The 18,928-nt window shown below is 39.6% G+C and overlaps 1 protein-coding gene across 2 annotated transcripts; it reads left to right on the top strand.

Moving 5' to 3' along the window:
• The first annotated feature begins 16 nt into the window (after positions 1-16).
• Positions 17-13,136, top strand: FAM199X (family with sequence similarity 199, X-linked). 2 transcript variants are annotated; one of them, XM_072876610.1, is made up of 7 exons: positions 17-371; positions 3,348-3,567; positions 5,362-5,511; positions 5,852-6,013; positions 7,122-7,382; positions 8,276-8,451; positions 12,800-13,136. In XM_072876610.1, exons 1-6 carry the CDS (start codon positions 184-186, stop codon positions 8,444-8,446), a joined length of 1,152 nt encoding a protein of 383 aa, XP_072732711.1. In that variant the 5' UTR covers positions 17-183; the 3' UTR covers positions 8,447-8,451; positions 12,800-13,136. The 2 variants fall into 2 exon arrangements, with proteins under 2 accessions (XP_072732711.1, XP_072732712.1); XM_072876611.1 differs by lacking the exon at positions 17-371 and adding an exon at positions 1,103-1,305 and having other exon boundaries at positions 8,276-13,136.
• Positions 13,137-18,928: the final 5,792 nt, after the last annotated feature.

The raw sequence follows: 18,928 nt of genomic DNA, 5'->3' as shown, positions 1-18,928 counted from the left end.
CAGGGGGCGCCGTGCCGTCCCGGCGCGGAGGGCCGGCGCCGGAAGGAGCCCGCCGCGCCGGCCGCGAGGCTGAGGCGCATCCCGGGACCGGCCGCTCATGGCGGCGCCTGCGGCTCGGCTGCTGTGTGCGTGAGGCGCTCGCCTCCTCCCCGCCGCGCCGGAGCCGTTCCCGTTCCCGCCGCCATGACCGAGGAGCCGTACGAGAAGTTCCTGGCCCCCGAGGAGCCGTGCCCGCTGCTCTCGCACCAGCACCCGCCGCGGGGCGGCAGCTTGAGCCTGAGCGAGGAGGGCTGCCTGGACGTCAGCGACTTCGGCTGCCAGCTCTCGTCCTGCCACCGCACCGACCCGCTGCACCGCTTCCACTCCAACAGGTCCGCCCGCGGCTCCGCGGGGCTCCGCGGCCGCTGCCCGCCCTGCGGACCGAGGCGGCTGGGCCGCGGCGGCTCGGTGACGCCGAGGGGGGCCGGGCCGGGCCGGGGCGAGCGGGCGGCGCGGGGCTGAGGCGGCCGGAGGCGCGGCGGCGGCTGCCGCCCCTCGCCGGGGACCCCTCGGGCTGCCCCTGCGGCAGCGGCGGGGTCGGAGCTCCCCGTGCAGGAGGGCCGTGCTTCCTCCCCCCGCTGCCCTGCCTGCTGCCAGCCGGGGTACGGCTGCGCTCCGGCTGCGGTTGCTCCAGGTAGCCCGCTCGCGTGGCCCTGCCGGGGTTACGCTTCCCTTTGGCGGGGCTGTGTATGAGCTTAGTCTGGTTTTGGTTAATAACGTTACAGTTGTTACTCAGTGTGAGGTTGGTCGTTTTTTTGAGGTGTATTTATTCCTTTCCGAATTTCTTAGAACGCAGTTTTGAGCGCTGTAGGATGGGCAACTAGAGAGTGGTGTGCTTATAATAATTAAAAGCAGGCCTGGCGTGGACACCAAGCAAACCTGTAGAGGTTCAGAATGAGTCAGGAGGACTGCACGGATTCCTGCTGAAACATTTCCATCCCATGCTACTAATTAAGGGCAAATTATTCTGTCTCTAATTTGTAGAAAAGGTCTATTCTAAAAATGCAAATGTAGCTCTACAAAGAAATTCTAGTTGCGCTTATGAAATCAAAACCAAACAGTCCTGCTTACCTAAGAACCTAGTTCTGCTACTATTCATGCACAGTATTAAACTTGAATATAGCAATAGCTTTTTTTAGGACAATTTGTGGGATTTCAGTCTTGAACATACATGTGGGGTAGTTTTGCTTCCTGTTCCAGACTTGCAAGATACTTTTACTGGTTATTAGTGTTTCTACTACACCTTAATGAAGAGTGCATAATAAGGTAATCTTTCAATTGAATTTGTATGAAATCATGGAAATAACACTTTAAAGGTGTCATTCACAAGGGCAAGCTCTTAATTGTAGATTCTTAAGTGCATGGAGAGCCTTGATCAAATATGATACACTTTCATGATCTAGTTCTTATATTGTAAGACCCAATTGTGACATGAACAGTAAGATGTATTCCTAGCATATTTGTAAGATAAATGTGATATTCACCAAATTTGCATTTAATTAATTTTGTACGTTTCTCTTTGTATTGCCTTTCACTTCCTGAGTGTGTTATTCAGGCTTGCTCATTTTACAAACCCAGGTTTGTAACCCAGGCATCTTGAGTGGGTATTTCACTTCTTTGGGCAAGGACGTACCCTGTCTTGCACTGATTAAGCCATTGCAGATGCACGGCTCAATCTGTGGTGTTCGCATAAGGCTCTCTACTTTTTTAAAAAGTTACGGGTAATTTTAATGTAGTTCCCACTTCTTGTTAATCCAGTTCACCCCAGCAAGTACAGCAGGCCCCCCTAGGTATGAGAAGGTGAGGGCTGACTGCCTATACCTGCAATGATACTGCATACCTGCAGTGTCTGTGTGTAATTGGTTGTAATTGGGTAGAGCCCCCGTACCTCATCCTGTGTTTTGACGGGTCTGGAAACTTTGTCCATCTTATCTTTCCTTTCATCGATATTTCATGAATACTGAAACTGTAGTAGTGTTCAAAAGCATGCTGTGTCACCATGCTTATATTCTATTCTAAACCGATGGATTGCCCTGCCCACAAAAGTCTGTACCAGTAAAACATCTTGCATGTATGTGTAAGGGATGCAGAAAGGGACAGAGGGCAAGATCTCCTGGATCTGCTAAAAGAAAAGTTTCTGAAATGTCTTTAATGTTGGATAAAATCACTGCTGGCCAAACAGATGTGGGAGTGAGTTAATCATAAACATATTGAGCCAACCTGGTATGCAGCTTAAATAATGACAGTGAGGACCAGCCTTTCTGGGTGATGGCACTGCTCAGCTTTTGCAGTTGGATAGAGGAATGTTTTTCTAGTTAGCCAGGCTGAATTTGATAGGCTGATGGAACAGGAGATGATAGCACGGGTTTGTGTGGTGAATTTTAGAAGCCCTTTTCAAATTGTTTTGGCCATATTGCAGTGCTGTGCTGACTCATAGTTGTCTCAACCTACTTTTCACTAATATGTAAAATAAATCCAGATACGGAGACTGATTTCATGAGCTTGTTAAATTCTGGCTTACTCTCATTAGAGTAAAAAACCTGTTCTGTGAAGTTTGAGTCCTCAATTGCTTTCCTTTAGCAACAGCATTAATTAGCTTTTAAAATGAAATTATGAGAGGGAAAAATGTTTAGTTTTGCAATGGTAGCATTTTGACACAGGTCATTTTCCCATCTTGCACTGCCTCATTCCAACAGCATGTCCAATATTTTTGGCATTCAGAGTTGAAAATAGTGAATAATGGAACCTTGGGTATATCCATCATGTGTTTCCTTGTTAAGCCTTAGTTTTGTGGGGGATTATCAACCTAGAATTTCTTTTTTGACTCCTGTTTGTCCTGAAGTCCAATTGATTTATTTCTTTGTTTTGCTTATTTCAATTTATGTGGAAGTTTAAATATCCCAACATAGGGGAAATTATATTTTTAGTTCAGTGTATTTAAAAAAAAACAAACAACAAACCAAAACCAAAAGAAAAGACAATTTACACATTACAGGAATCATGGCTCTGGGGTGGAAAGTGTTAATATATTAAAATAAAGGTGTCATTATACTAACTGTATATGGATTTTTGCTTTGCCATTTTTAATGTTGAATTCCCTTTGTTTTTGTTTATGGACCTTTAAAAATATTTTAAAATAGAATACTTCAGTTTACATAATTATAACTTATTTCAGTAAAATCAATGTATGATGTTACTGACAAACAAAGCAGAGATAGTTTTTTGAGGCTTAAAAGAACAAAGCATTTTTCAGGACACATGATGTCAATATGTTTACTGCTTTCTATTTGTTTTGTCCTGTTTTGCAGGTGGAACTTGACATCTTGTGGAACCAGCGTAGCCAGCTCAGAGTGCAGTGAGGAGCTGTTCTCTTCGGTTTCAGTTGGTGATCAAGATGACTGTTACTCTCTGTTGGATGACCAGGAGTTCACCTCTTTTGATTTGTTCCCCGAGGGTAGTGTCTGCAGTGATGTCTCTTCTTCTATCAGCACATACTGGGATTGGTCAGACAGTGAGTTTGAATGGCAGGTAAACTAGTTCCACTGTGAATGTAAAATTTTGTATAGACTGTTAAGTGCTGGGTTTAGCTTTAATTGAAGAGTCCTCAGCATTTGTTTCTTGGTAACTACTGAATGCAAGAGCAGATATCTGAATCTTCAACAATAAAGAAAATGTTTTGTTCCATTTTATTCCAGCGTTCTTAATCTGGAGGAGAGGCTGAAGGTCAGCTCTTCAAAGAGGGATGCTTATATATTATGGTAGTTTGGTTTTAGTGACCAACATGTGTCTTGTAGCTATGAGCTTATGTCCTTTGTACTGAGGATATGCCCCACTAATGAAATCTGGTTATAGATGTCTGCTTCTAGTGATTTGGTCATATTAAATCTTCCTTTGGAATGTAGCTGGCACCTAGGTAAAGTGTAGAAGCTCTTGCCATAGCCTATTTCCATGTTTTTTTCTGTGCCAGTGAGCACAGAAAAAAACAGAGCTCTGTACAGAGCTCACTTTGTCTCACCAGGATGGGAAAAGTGTGAAGGTGAATCACGTCCTCCTTTTTCCTTGTCTATATTGGATGCAGTCCTGGTCAGGTATCTCTAGTTTGTGGTAGTCATCTTTGTTCAGCAGTTTTTCAATTGTGATATGCAAATCTTTTTATACATTATAGACTTAAAGTGACTTTTTATATTATAGGCTTAAATAAACTGTGAACGTATACATAACTTTGAAACAGGAAACGTGGTGCTTCAGAATATACTGAAGAATACTTTAAAATGTTGTCATAAAGCTTAGTCAAAGCATGTACAGAGTCTTCTAAGTGCAGTATAAGGACTGAAAACACTGATTTCAAGAAGGTGCAAATCCTGTTCCAGAAGATGCAAATGAACATAAGAGAAGATGGACAGATTAGCTCTGAATTTCTTACTGTTTTACTCTAACTGCTAGTCTCTATGTATATTGTATCACAGAAGTTACAAGTGCATTTGTGTAATGCAGGCTGTAGGAACAACTCAGATTGGATCCCAGATTCAGAGCTTCACTGAGTTGTGAAATTTTAATTGCCTGGTAAACTTGGCGATTGTTTTGAAAAGAAACAATTTCCCATGTCTTAGTTAGCTGACAGCATGTTTGATTAGTAACTAGCTTTTTTAAATTATTCTTTGTTTTTTAAAACAAGCATTTCTTAAGAGACATACTTGATTGGACTTGTAGAATTTTTGAAAGACTTCTTTGTAGCTCTTCATGGTGTTATCTGGCAGAATCTGAGCATGAGTAATCCAACTGTCACACTTTAACTGGAGGTGACTTCAGAAATTACATGTCAGTTGTATAAATGAAGCTAGCTAAAGTTCTGCAGTTGCTTCCATGAAAATGACAGTGATTTTAATTGAATTGTCTTGTGTAATTATGGGGTGTGGTATAAATTACAAACCTAGTTTGAAATTATCTTCCTTAAACTAGACTTATGCTTTAAAATGGGAGGTTTAGATTTAGGTTTGGATTGTAATGGACAGTTTACATTGATGGAGAAAGGAAGTAGTTGAAATGCCATGTCATTCTGCTGTTTTCTTAAATGCAAATTTTTAAAAAGAGGATTGATAAGTAGAGAATAGTGTGAATTGAGTTTGCTGCACTTGCTGTTTATTGGAAGATTCAAAGGAGTACTGCAGGGTTATGAGTAATTATTAAGAAGTTGTTAGAGTACATAGATAAGCGATGCTTTGCTAATTTGACGGTGTGTTTTGAATTGTTAATAGCGTTAGAATGACTTTAAATCTGCCTACTGTATTCTAAGGCTTTGTTCTTTCTCTTGCATATTACAAGTTGCCTGGCAGCGACATTACAAGTGGGAGTGATGTACTTTCTGATGTTATACCTAGTATTCCAAGCTCTCCTTGTCTGCTTCCGAAAAAGAAAAACAAGCATAGGAATCTTGATGAACTTCCATGGAGTGCAATGACAAATGATGAACAGGTGAAATTTACTTTTTTCCTATGTGAGAACTGTAATATACAGAAGAACTTTCAATTAGTGCCACATCTTAAAAGACATACTGATTTCTGTAGGTGTAAATGTAGACCTATGCAGTACTACTTGATTCTTGAAACTAAATCTTCTTGTCTTTTGCATCTGTAGTAGGCAGTTTAATGTGTACTCAAGTTTTCACCCTGAGTTTTTGAGGATACTCGATGAGGCTAGAATCGCAGGAAATGTGATACTTGAGCACATTTTATTCTGTTGGTCACTCCTTTTTTCTGTCACTCATTTAGAATCAATAATACTTTAAAATAACCTGCCTTTCTTTGGGTCCTAGGTTGAATATATTGAATATTTGAGTCGCAAAGTCAGTACAGAGATGGGCCTTCGAGAGCAACTTGATATTATTAAAATTATTGATCCTACTGCTCAGATCTCACCTACAGATAGCGAATTCATTATTGAATTGAACTGTCTCACAGATGAAAAACTGAAACAGGTGAGTTAAGGTTTGTACATATGACTTTGGGGTTTCAGCATCCAATATGTCTTGCAAAATCTCTTGCAGAGTTGTGATCAATTTTTATACATAATCATTAGACGTAGGGAGATACACTAAAGTACAATATTGTCAATGAGGGAAAACAGAGTTCAAAAGCATATTGTATGTATTAAACCTTTATATGAAAGACTGTGGTTATATATTCTCAATATGTGTTAAGCCTAAGCTGGCGTGTGTGTAATGAGTTGTGCTGTGGGCCCAGTACTGCTTATGACAAAGCGTATTCCACTTCATGACCATCAACTGGTTGAGGATCTTCATTTGCTCACTGAATATAAACTGGCATTTAAAACTCCAAAGGCTTAGAGTTTGTTGGGGAAGGCCATAAATTTCATGTAAAAAGGGATATAGACAAATGCGTTTTAAAGATGTTACAAAATACAAGTTATAACAAAGGGTACCTGACTGGTATGGTAGATATATGCTACTGTTGTCTTAGTCTTTGTTCTATTGTGATGTGTTGTTGGGAAAAGATGCCGTATCCAACCAAGCTGAATTCCCCAGTGTTACTCTGTATTTGTGATTATGATGAAGGTAAAGATGGGAAATGGAAAACATTCACTGCTCTTACGGGCTTGGCCTATTTCATATTTCAAACATTTTATAAGTATCATCTTAAAGTAGAAAAGTACTGCTTTCCTTACAGCCACTTTTGAGTATACCTAGCAAAATAAAGGGTTTTGATACATTAGGTAAACAACTTAGTTCGTTTGAACTTGACTGATATTCCTGTTTGATGTTATAATAACTTATTGTTACGTAGTAGAAAACCTGGGGGGCAGGAGAGGGGGAAAAACCCCAAACCTTGTTACTTAGTTTTCTTCCTTCCATAATGAAGTTAATATTAACTTAGTTCTTAGTTAAGTTCTCTTGAACACTGCCAGATGCTTGGGATTTAAGCAGCCACAAATGTTTTAAGGAGACTAACTGAACCGATCCAGTAACTTGATCATTATTAATAGCAAATTGTGTTTTTTCCATGAAAAGGAGTATCTCAGTACAGTATTTATCAGGCTTTAGTAATTCTGCTGCCTCTGTTCTAAAGGTGAGAAACTATATCAAGGAGCACGGACCTCGTCAACGGTCTGCAAGGGAAAGCTGGAAGAGGAGTAGCTACAGTTGTGCAAGTACCAGTGGTGTGAGCGGTGCCAGTGCCAGCAGCAGCAGTGCCAGCATGGTCAGCTCAGCAAGCAGCAGTGGTTCTAGTGTTGCTAACTCCGCTTCAAACTCGAGTGCCAACATGAGTCGAGCGCACAGTGACAGTAATTTGTCCACAAGTGCTGCAGAAAGAATCCGGGATTCAAAAGTAAAGTTTCTAATTATGTACATGTGTATTAAACTGTCTAACTTGTTGAGGTTGCTTATGTGATCTTAACTGGGATATTTGTACTGAAGGAGCATGGTTAGTAACTGAGGATCTGCTGAAGTTATCTAGCTAAACCAGTGCTGACTGTTTCCTCTGACATGACCATAAGGAATTTAAGCTTGTGCTCTTCCCATGACTTCTAAGTGAAAGCCTAATGTTTCTGTGTAGTAGATCTCAATACTTTTGTTTACATTGAAGTGAGTGGGGGTTGAATAAGGGCTTATGCATCTAACAATTCTTTGAATGAACACAGTTTTACAAAAAAAATTTATTCAAGATTAACCTAATCTAGGCATAATTTCCGGATAGTAAAGACTGTCTTGATTTTTTTTTTTTTCCCCAACTAGAAGTTTCATCAGGCTTTTTGAATCTTCTCCAGTTTATTCTTTCAACATGTCTCATGAGGTTACTTGGTGAGGAATGACCTAGTGAGGCATGTTTCAATTAAAGTAGTACTGTGGCACTTGTCCTGTCTCTGTAATTTCAATTTCAAGTGTGGAGAAGAGGAGCAGTTCCTGCTTGCTCTCCGACATCTCAGGTTGTTGTTGTGAGACTGTAACGTTTCCCCTGCAATAAAGATTCTTCCGATCAAAGGCTCAGCTATGCAACATCACAGGGTGATGTTGTGCCTCATAACTCAGACGTCAATGGTCTTGATATTATAATATTAGATATGATTTTGCATGAATGTTTGCACGACCTCTGAGAATTCATTTTAGTTATTTTTCAGAGCAGATGCTATTTTAGAGATTAACTTATATTTGCCAGCTTTAAAGGTAGTTTCTAATCTACAGAACAAAACCTTATTTTTTGTCTCTTCTGTATTTTGGCAGAAACGTTCCAAGCAACGGAAAATGCAGCAAAAGGCTTTACGCAAAAGACAGCTGAAAGAACAAAGACAAGCTCGTAAGGAAAGACTGAGTGGATTATTTCTTAATGAAGAAGTGCTCTCTTTAAAAGTGACTGAGGAGGACCATGAAGGAGATGTGGATGTTTTAATGTGACAGGGGTGAATTATCAGTGTTCTTTCTAAGCCTTAAATGTATTATCCTTATTGTTTACATATATTTCTTGACCAAATTTTGATTAGTGTTAACAGTATAAACCCGATCTTTTCTCAAGTGTAATTTTGGTAAGAAGGTCTAAGTATTGAGTAACTTCAGCTTTTTGAGACTAATTTTGCAACAAAGACTTCAAAAACTTAACTGACTTCTGAAAAGCTGCTGAATAGATACAATTTTAAGGAAGTTTGAACTTGGCTAACATGCTAACTTACTTGCAAGACATAAGTTTAGGGGTGCTTTTGGATGACACTAAGCATGCATTACTGTGCTTCAGCTTTTTTGTTTTTTCCAGCTTAGAGTTAATATTACACTTGGCTTGTTCTGTCTTCCTTTCTCATTAGGAAGATTGTTTGGCATGAGGAAAAAATCTTTAGTTCTGTAGGGCTTTCTTCAGTCTTGCTCTTGGATCATACAAAATCAAAGTACTGTGATAAATCCTTTTCTAGAAGTTGCGATTTAACTCAAACTACACAGAAAACAAGAAGCAGGACTTCTAATCAGGGAATCCGTAACACAAATAATGCCTAATAATGCAGTTCTTTAGGAAGCAATTAGAATTAAAAAAAACGACTTGCAAGCTTAGTCTTCAGAAAGTTATTTTGCTGCTCAATATCTTATAGTATGATTGTTATTAATGGTTGACCAGTACATCCCTAGTATTGCTATGAAAAGATTCAGATAAAAACATCTTTGTGCATTGAAAGTACACTAATCTGCAATTAAGTTGTCTAGGACACTACTTACAATAGTTAAAAATGCTACTGGAAACAGAAGCGCAAACAAGTGGCACACAACTTTGGTGGCTTTTTTTCCCCCAGAAGCATATCTAAATATGTTGTTGGCAAGAGAACTTAATTAATGCAGCTGTGCTTTTTAATTATATGTTTAGCTGAGGATGTGTCTTCTGTGTGGGTTGTTACACCATTACACGTTTCAGAATTCTCTTTTTGTTGTCTATGTGCTTTTGAAATTTCTCTTGCTAAGAAAATGAGGTAGAACTGTGGCTTTCAGGTAGGGAGGTAAAAGTAGTTTTAACCTGTTTCCTAATTCTGACAATCTGTAGGGTGACTTTTGTCTTTATCTTGGAACTACTTGTTACAGAACTCCTTCCTCCCACATCTGAGATAACAATGGTACTTCTAAACTTCAGCGTGAAACTGAAAAGGTTATAAAAGTATTTTCTAGTTTGAGTTTAGGAAGTAATTTTTCATCATCTTGATGCTTCATTACTTTCATTTTGCTCTTGTGAATTAAGGAGTTTGGCAGTTTAGTGTGGCCACAGGCACCTGTAACTGCAGGATATAGCCAAATCCTGCAGAATTCTATAATCACCTTTATATAGGACTACTCACATTCGTTTTGCATGTCCTGCACAGGCTTATTACCCCTGACAGCTGAAGTATGTTTCTTTCAGAAGTGGCGTTCCTTGTAGCCTCAAAATAAACTGACCAGTAAAATGTCTGAACAACGGCCTCTGAAAGGGCTTTAATAAGAAATAAACGAGGTCCACAGTCAAAGTAGTATGTGTGAACTTAGTCACTCTTACTGCTGCTAGACAACAGGTACCCAGACTTGGCCATTGACTGATTAAAATGACATTACATAGCTTTTAAACTCGTGTGTTAGCTATCCCATATGGCCAGTTACTTGGCCACTAACCAGAAGTGACTGTTACATGTCAGTATTTGCTTGCACTGCATCATAGCTGGTTGATGCCTCCCTTCCTCCTGTAGAAACAATACCAAACATTTCTTAACAGTATGCAAGTTACTGAGAATTCAAATTGACTTGACTCTGGAACTTCTTTTAAATATCTTGGATGGAAGAAAAAATTGAATTGCTGTCAGTTCAGCTAATTTCAGGGTGCAGTTGTTGAACTCTTGCAACTTACCATGGCTGTAATGGGTGAATTCATCATGAAACATTTCACCGTGTGTACACTGTCACAGTTCAGTACAACCTTTATTTACTGCAGTGACTTTGAAATGTGAATTTTTTTTTTCTGAAGAAAAATGCACCCTTAATACTGTAGAGAATTGAGACTTTGAAATGAACTGTAAGAAAGGTGCAGTATCTCAGTGTGGTGGAGTATGAAAGTGTGTCACTTTATTCTGTTTCAGCAGCTCTTTGGAGTTTAAAATCCTGCAGGCTTTGTTGAGAGAAGACTCCCTCATTTTCATGAGGTACATTTCTTTTTGGTCACCTGTCTACTAGCTTCCAGAGATCATGAAATGAGGGAGGATAGTATTTCCATCTTGATCTTAGTGTAAGCATGTAAATATAATTTAATCCAAGTGATTAGATGGGTCCAGTTGCTCATCTGTTACATTGGATGAAAAGGTCCTGGGTGCCACAGTAGCTGTGCCACTTGTGTGACGGTTAAAACAATAGAAGAGAGTGAATTTCCAGGGGTTCCATGGTAATAATTTATAGTTCTGTAATCTTGTAGTCCCAGGATGCTTATAGCCTAAGAATACAAAACTCTGAATGTTCTGCTAAGAATGCAGAATAACATCTTGCTTACCTGAATGTTGTCTTTGCCAAGTACTTGGCATCTCGGAGAATCAGGCCTGAAGTAGCTGTGGGATTCGAGAGTTCTCACGTACTTCTACACGTTTGTGTGTTTTTCCCTTGTCTTTCCACATCCTTCTTGGAGCTAATGACACACTCATTTCGTGGAGGGAGGAGGTATTTTTGTCAGATTCTTGTCTTTCCTTGCAGTATGCTGTATGCTTACCCAGGGAAGTGGTTGAGTCACCATCCCTGGAGGTATTTAAAAGACATGTAGATGTGGTGCTTGGGGACATGGTTTAGTGGTGGACTTGGCAGTGTTAGGTTTACGGTTGGACTCCATGATCTTAAAGGTCTTTTCCAACCTAAATGATTCTATGAATTTCTATTGGATACCTGTGGCATTAGTGAAACAGTTGGAATTTTAGTTAAACCTGGTCTTGCTGATTCAAGTGTTGGCCATTGTGGCTACTGCTTTGTTTTACAGGAAGTTATCTACAGATTATTGGGTTCAGATAGATAAAGAAGAGTAACAGACTGCTAAACTCATGCATTCTTATTAGTGCTTTTCCAAAAAAGAATCAAATCTCTGCTTTCTATTCATAGATAAAAAATGTCAAGCTTAAAAACAAAATAGAGACAAACAGGAAAAAGCTCATAGTTGTATGGCTCCATGGTACTGAAGCTGTATACCTGGGTGCTTTGTACCCACTGTAATATGAATGTAATCAATTTACACTCTGTAACATTAATGGTTTGCTTCCATGGTAACTTCTCTAAAAAGGCTTAGAAGGAGCACTGAAAGTCTGATTGCAATAGGACTGTAAACAATAGAGAACATTCTTTTCTAATATGATTTTAAATATGAGGAAGAAAGCTAGCTGCCTGACAAACCTGTCTAATTTTTCTGTGTGTATCCAATGTCATCCTTTGCCTCTGTTAAGATATTATCTATTTTTCTTTATGTGGGAAACTGATTAAAAGATGGTTATAGTATGCTCAGTATGGGGTGCTTACTAAGAAGAGCGGGAAAAGTCTTTGCAAGACTTCTTTGGGCTTAACTTTTAGTTCTCATAGTGTGGTTTGAAACCTGTGAAGATCATTCTCTGGGGAAAAAACAAACCAAACAACCTGCTTGAACTTATTCATATGCATTTACATCAGAGTGCATATACAATATAGAAACATAAAAATGGCAATATTTACTGTTCATCTATGCTGAATGGCCTGAAGCCATTTCTTTTCTCCTAACACTCTTTCAGCTTTGAAATCAGTTCATGCATTGGTCTATAAATATTAATAAACCTGACTGTTTTGGGGGGCTCTTGAAGTTCATTCTTATAAGCCAGATTTTCATGGTGAATGTTGTTAGATTTATTGGTTTAATGTTCTTTAGCTTACTGATCTTGCAGTTCTTGGGCACAGAAAAGACAAGTCAACATGCAATTTTCCATTTAAGGATCGCAAAGATAGTTTATTAATCTACCAAGGGCAAATCCTAGCAATATTCAAAACTTGTCTATTTTGACTATTAACTCTGATTAATCATACTTGCACCCTCTCTCATGTGGCTAACTTTAACATATTTCCAAATTACAAATACATTCTTCAATTAAAAAAAAAATGTAATGTCGAAGCCTTGAATATAGATCATAACCAAAGCAAGGGGAAAGTGGGGTTTCGTGATGTTTTTTTTTACTTTTTTGGGGGGAGAGATGGGGGTATAGATTAGAGTATATGGTGCTGCTTAAATTGAGGTGTTTTTTTTTTTTTCCCCCCCAGGTTCTCTGCTAATTCTATTGCTAAAATGCACTTTTGTATAGAAAACTGTCCTCTGTACATTCTGTATCTACTTTCCACAATGTTTATAGAGATTTTTCTGAAGTTGTGAAGGATTTACTGAAAGCTGCAATGCTGGTGACTGATGCTGTTGACTTCAAGTTTTCATTGTATTTGAAAATAGTTATGTGCATATTGAAAAACAGGTTGGAATTAAAATTGATGACATAGCAAAGATATTCTGATTAAACTATGTGGTATCTTCTTCAGAGCAGCGGGATTCATATATAGGACTTGCATACTCACTGTTCAGGCAGAAAGTACAAATAAAGTGGCACATGCTAACTGTTCTTTGACAGAAAGCAAACCAGTCCCTCCTTAACTAGTGTGGTTTGTTATCCACAAAATCTGATCAGAACTGTTTCATAGGAAAAAAATTATTTGCTCTAAATGATGTAACCCAAGATCTTGTACTGAAAGCTGTCTGTCCTTAGTGTCGATTTATGTGCCAGAGGACTTTTTTTATATATATGCTATATGCTACATAGCTGTGGGCATAGGAAGTCTAATCACTTTTGTTGCCAGCAATAACTTTGAATCTGCTTCTGCTGTCACCCTCAGTACCCATAGCCATCAAACCACCACCTATTCCTGTGATGTTTAAAATCCTTAATAGGACTTCAGCTGACAGCCTACCATGCTCTTACAGTTCATCATACAGGCACCTGTGTGTCACTATTGTAAATCCAGATCTCATTTGCTACAGCAGAAGTAGGTATGCTCGGGGATTCCAGAAGTTGCAGTGATGCACACCAAGGCATGCAGCACCAGCAGGGACACGGCAGTGGCAATGGCTTTGCAATCACCAGTGTTTGCATAGGCTACAGTGAGGACACTTGCCAGCCTGTACATTCTGTGTTGTCCCCGAACCAAATTTGCCTTCTGCAATACTGAAGTTTCAAGTGTAATATTACGAAAATTCCTTTTTCCCCTTGGAATCCAGCAGAAAAATCCTGAAAACCTGAGAAGAGAATAGCTAGCATAAGGATGTATTCCTCAGTGTTCAGAGTCTCCTGCAGCATCTCGGGGATCTAAACTGCCTTGTTCATCCCAGCTAAGGCTCATCAAATGCTTATGGAAGTTGATTCTCATCAAACACTTACAGAAGTTAAAATTGACCAAATGTTACCATCCCAGCCTGTTTCTGTAGATATTGAGGGATGGAGGGGGACAGATGAGGGCAGAAACACTGCATTTCACAGCAAGTCTTGTCAAACTGTCCGAGCCCTTTAATTGTTGTGGAGCCTGTGGCTGGGAGGCTGCAGAATGTAACTGCAGAAGCTATTGCTCTTGTGTTTCTTTGCCTTCACTTCAGCAGCCTGCTTGTGTGTTTTGTCTGTTTTCACCCAAAGGTGAGTGACAGCGCAGGGTGTTTTGCAGCAAAACAAATTGAAATGTTGCCAAGGACCTTGACCTGTTGTGGTGGTTGCTTGTAGTAAGGACTTACCACTCCCTGGATAGCACCTAGAAGCTGCAGGGGTGTTGGTGCTTCTGTTTTCTGAATCACAGGATCTCAGTGAGCTGGTCTGCTGTGCTTTGGACTTCTGAGCTTTCCCAGTAAGTCCTGTTGCAGCAGTTCATTACCGAGGTAAGAGTTGCATGGATGAGTAGTTATACCTCCTGACAAACAGCTGCCTGTCTGCCAAGCGAGGTCATGTGGTCACAACTAAACACTGCATGTTACGGATCTCTTATTATCCCTCCTTCAACATTGCTTCATTTCTCTCTCAAGTGTATCAAGTTTCACTGCAATGAGAAAGTCTCATTTGATGGCCAAACACTATTTGGGCACAAGTTGAACCAAAATTTCCACACTGGCAGAACAAATTGATAAAATTCCTTTACTAAATTGATAGGGAAAGATGGCATGGGCTATGATCTTGCTGTCCTCAGCGCTCTCTCACTACCTGCCTGAGCTGCGCACTTGATCCAAACATTTCCCACTACAGAAATAGTTACAATTTGGTTTCCTGAGATCCTTTGTATGTGGTCCTAAGTATCCTGTATCCTACTGGATAGAAAAGTTTTTTCTCACCTCCTTCCAGAACATTCATCTCTTGTAAATGGTTTATCTGGTGCTGAGACCGAATTAAAATTCAAATTAACGTTTCTGATCAGAGACCTAATTTCATGCTCTTTTTCACATGCTGCAGTGGCTTGCACTTGGCAGCATCACTGCTGTAAAAACTTGTTTCTCATGAAGTAGACCACATTCCTGAGGCTTAAGTGTGATAATTCATCTTGGCTGTAGAGTCTTTCTAATGCTACTTAGTTGAAGTACCTGCTGTATTGCTACAAAGTTTCTCGAAGAAAGAAGATTTATTGCTGTAGCTGAAATTTAAGAGTTTGACCACCAATTTCGCTGTGGCTTTGACGGAAGGTAACTCACTCCCCCATGCCTATTGCCACTAGAGGGAGCACTGTAGTCACCTTGCTCGCCTTTGAGACGACAGCTTTGCTTTGCTACAAACACTTTCCTTTATTCTCTTATGTCCTATTAAAAAAATATTAGGGGATTTGCTTCTCCTCTTATGCTGTTTTTGAAGGAGGAATGTATCTGTTGAGAGTTAGTTTTACAATAATAACATTTCCAGGGACTAAGGAAAATAATTGCTTTTTCTGTTCGTGGTGATTGCTAATTCCCGCCTGGTACTGCTTATTGCAATTGAAAGATGGAAGGATATTCCTGTTTAGTGTTAACTTTTGTATGCATACTGTATTGCTGCTTTAAATTTCCTGGTCTCTGTTTCAAATTCAGCCTTCCTCAATGTGGGCTGAGAATTTTGCAGTTGAAAATATTAGGTAATGATAGAAAACAAGCAGTCAGCTTTTAATGCACTAACTCTCATAACGTAGATACCTGTCTGTCCCTGGGAGGCAGGGGAAAGATGATGTAGCTTGACTACCTTTATTTTTTGAATAATAACTTCTGAATAGGGCTTTGGGACTTCCTTTGGAGCAAAGGAAAATAATGCTTCAATGGGAGCTGTTCTGTAGTTGTTGTCTTTTTTTTTTTTGTCTCTCTACTTGTCTGACAATTATTGCTATGTTTAAAAAAAGCTTACTAACGCATATTATAACCACAGGGAACAGGTTAGGAGTTGTCCCTGGAATCTCAGGTTCATTCTTGGAAGTCAAGCTTTTAATGGTCCTGTGCAGAATTAGGAAGGCTTTGATCACTCGTATGTGGCTGCGCGGATATGCTAGTGACTCATCCTCTTCTATCTCTCCATCAGTAGCTGTCATAAAAACAAAATGCAAAAGGAAATACAAGTTCTAGTCATCAAGTGAAATACTTAGACGAATCTTTGCTCAGTGTATGGCTTATAAGGTCTTTGGTTTAAAATTGTCACATCACTATAGTAGTGAGAGATACTTTCTCATGTTCAGCTGGGAAACTGCTGTTGGCAAGCCTCGAGCATGCTGGCTGGTTGCAGGGTGATCTGAGGCAGCTTGCTGGAAACAGTGTGTCTGGTCCTTGCGTTAGCCATGCTCCCTTAAGAAAAAGCAGTATCTTCTCAGTTCTAAGTTCTTTTCACAGAAGCATCATCATGCAAATCCTATGACCCAGCGACGTTGACCTTCACAGCATACCTGGCTGCTGCTTCTTCAGTGTTGGGACAACTGATGTCAGTGGCCTAGTACTTGTGAAATCCTGGGCTTCATAAGCACATGCACTATCTTTCTCCTGATTGCTACAGCATGGCCTTGCAAGGAGACAGGATGCTTCTAATCATATAAGTTGGTTAAATATGGCCACCTGAGTTTAATAAGCTGCATTACACCAGTATATCGTCAAAATGTAAGTTACCTTATGTGTAGCAGCAGTATGCTGCTTCTGCTGTGGAAGAGTTGAGGTGACTTGGCGCTCAAATGCACCCTTCCTTTGAAAACGGGGAACTGATCTGAAGCGTTGTTAGTTCCCCTGTGACCACGGTGTAAAGTTTCTTGTGAATGCTTTGCTTATCCCTCCTTATTGATGGCTTGTAAATGGGGAAAAATACAGAGCAAATGGTCTGAAAGCTGCGGTGCCAAGTTCAAAACAGCACTTCAACGTCCATATAGATGCCTGTCTGTAACATGGCTCCTGTGAAGGTACGCTTCCTACTCAGGCTCTCAGTAGCGGATTCTTAAGTCATTAATTCTAGGATATCTCCCCTAGGGAAAATGTGTGCCCAAATAATCTTGAAAGGAGGGAGTAAAGTTTTAAATTATGAATGCAGAGTAAAGAGCTTTAAAATGTGACACACAGCTGTTAATGTCTACATAGCTCTCAACTTGTTTTTCTTGTCACCTCGTTCCTATCTATACTTCCAGAAAACAGTAAGTAGCAAGTACAACGTGGCAGTTCATCATAGGAGTTGCTGAAAAGATATTTTTAATGCATTGTAGACCCTCCTAGTTATTTAGGTAATTCTAATTTCTTGGTATTTGTTTCCATTCTTAGTTAAAAGGCAGTTGATTCAGTCCTTGCTTGCTTTGTTCAGTGTAGAAATAAATAGATGAGTCACAGGGTTTTGTTTCACCTTCCATTGTGCATAGTAGGAGCAAAGGAAGAGCTGAGACAAGTTCATTTTAATAGCTGGTCAATTTTCACGTGTGGACAGCTTCTTTCAGACATAGTTTAGATCACTTGGTAGGTTTGATGTCTCCTGCATTCAAGAGAGATCTAAAGGTGTAATGCATCAATTACTATCTTGAGGAGCACTGGAAGTAAGCAAGAACTGTTCATGACAGGTGTATTCTTTGAGCAATAAATGCTCCACATGCAGGACAGTTTTGTGCATGTCCAGAGATCTTGTGCTTGACATTTTTCCTATGCCAGAGCACAGTGACGTGTTCACTACCTGGCTGGTACTTTCTGGCAAGAGCAGTGTGAGCTGCTTAGCAGTTACTATAGATTATTTTTGCTTAGGACCTCACAACTCTTGGATGGTTCTGCTTGGCAACTCCTCTCTGCTCTACTAGAACATAGAGCAGCTTGGGGACCTCGCCACCATGTCCCTTCATTAACACTGCTACATTGTGGAGAAGCTAACTGCAGTCTCAGTGTAAACCTGGTGTTTTCCAGATGGCTATGTGATTCCCACTATTACAAATACTGCTGAGCAGAGCAAAAGCATTGTGTGTGTTAGGAGGGACTAAAAACTTGTGAATTATGGTGCTGACTATATGACTTTCACCATACAGTCACAAGTATATTTATTATATTCAACTAATGGGTCCCTGCTGAAAGCATAATTGAACACTAAAGTTGATCAAATTGTCATGTGTTTATTTAACGTTCTTTAAATCATGTTTGATATTCAGCCAGCTCTGCTTTGAAATAGTCCCTGTCTGGTGGTACAGGGATCCAGGGCCTATCATGTCTAGGAGTGGTACAATCTTTTGCCCTGGAAAATTACTCTTTTTAGGTTGGAAATGATCACTCCAGAAACAATTTATATTGACAGATTAGATAGGCAGATAAAGATACGTGCATGAGTCTATGTGAGTATTCAATTTCATTAAATTCAAGGTGAGGAAAAAAAGCATTATGGTGCTAGCAAGCCTTTGTGAAGTTTGAAATAATATTTTTTTAATATATTTTTCTGCTTAATATTTAAATAAGGTGAATTTATTTATCATATAGAAAGTATTCACAGTATGTGTATGACTTATAAACATGATGCTCAACAAATCCATGCACTTCCTCCTGAAACAATTTAGATCATAAAACTGTTTGTAGAAGTTACAAATGTTAGTCAACCGAAAATGAATCAGTCTAAAATCTTAGTACAAACCCATTTGTGGACTGATAAACCCATTTGCAGACTGATAAAAATGAGTGTAATTTATGGGCTAGATACCTTATTGGCATATGTATTAAAATTCTGGTATATGTCTATTTTTCTTAGTATTGCATTAGCTGTAATTTCTACGTAATGCTTCAATTCATTTATATATTTGCACAACACACTATCAGATAAAAAAGTGCCAAAATGTGTATAAGGAGGTCATCACTTTAGCTTAATTGCGCACAAATTTCCTGCAGACCCTGATGCTTAAGACCAATAACGAGACTGCTACAGC

The sequence above is a fragment of the Ciconia boyciana genome, chromosome 12 (assembly GCF_034638445.1).
Source record: "Ciconia boyciana chromosome 12, ASM3463844v1, whole genome shotgun sequence".
NCBI classification, from domain to species: Eukaryota; Metazoa; Chordata; class Aves; order Ciconiiformes; family Ciconiidae; genus Ciconia; species Ciconia boyciana.
The sequence above is the reverse complement of the archived record's forward strand: the minus strand, read 5'-3'. Positions and strand labels throughout refer to the sequence as shown.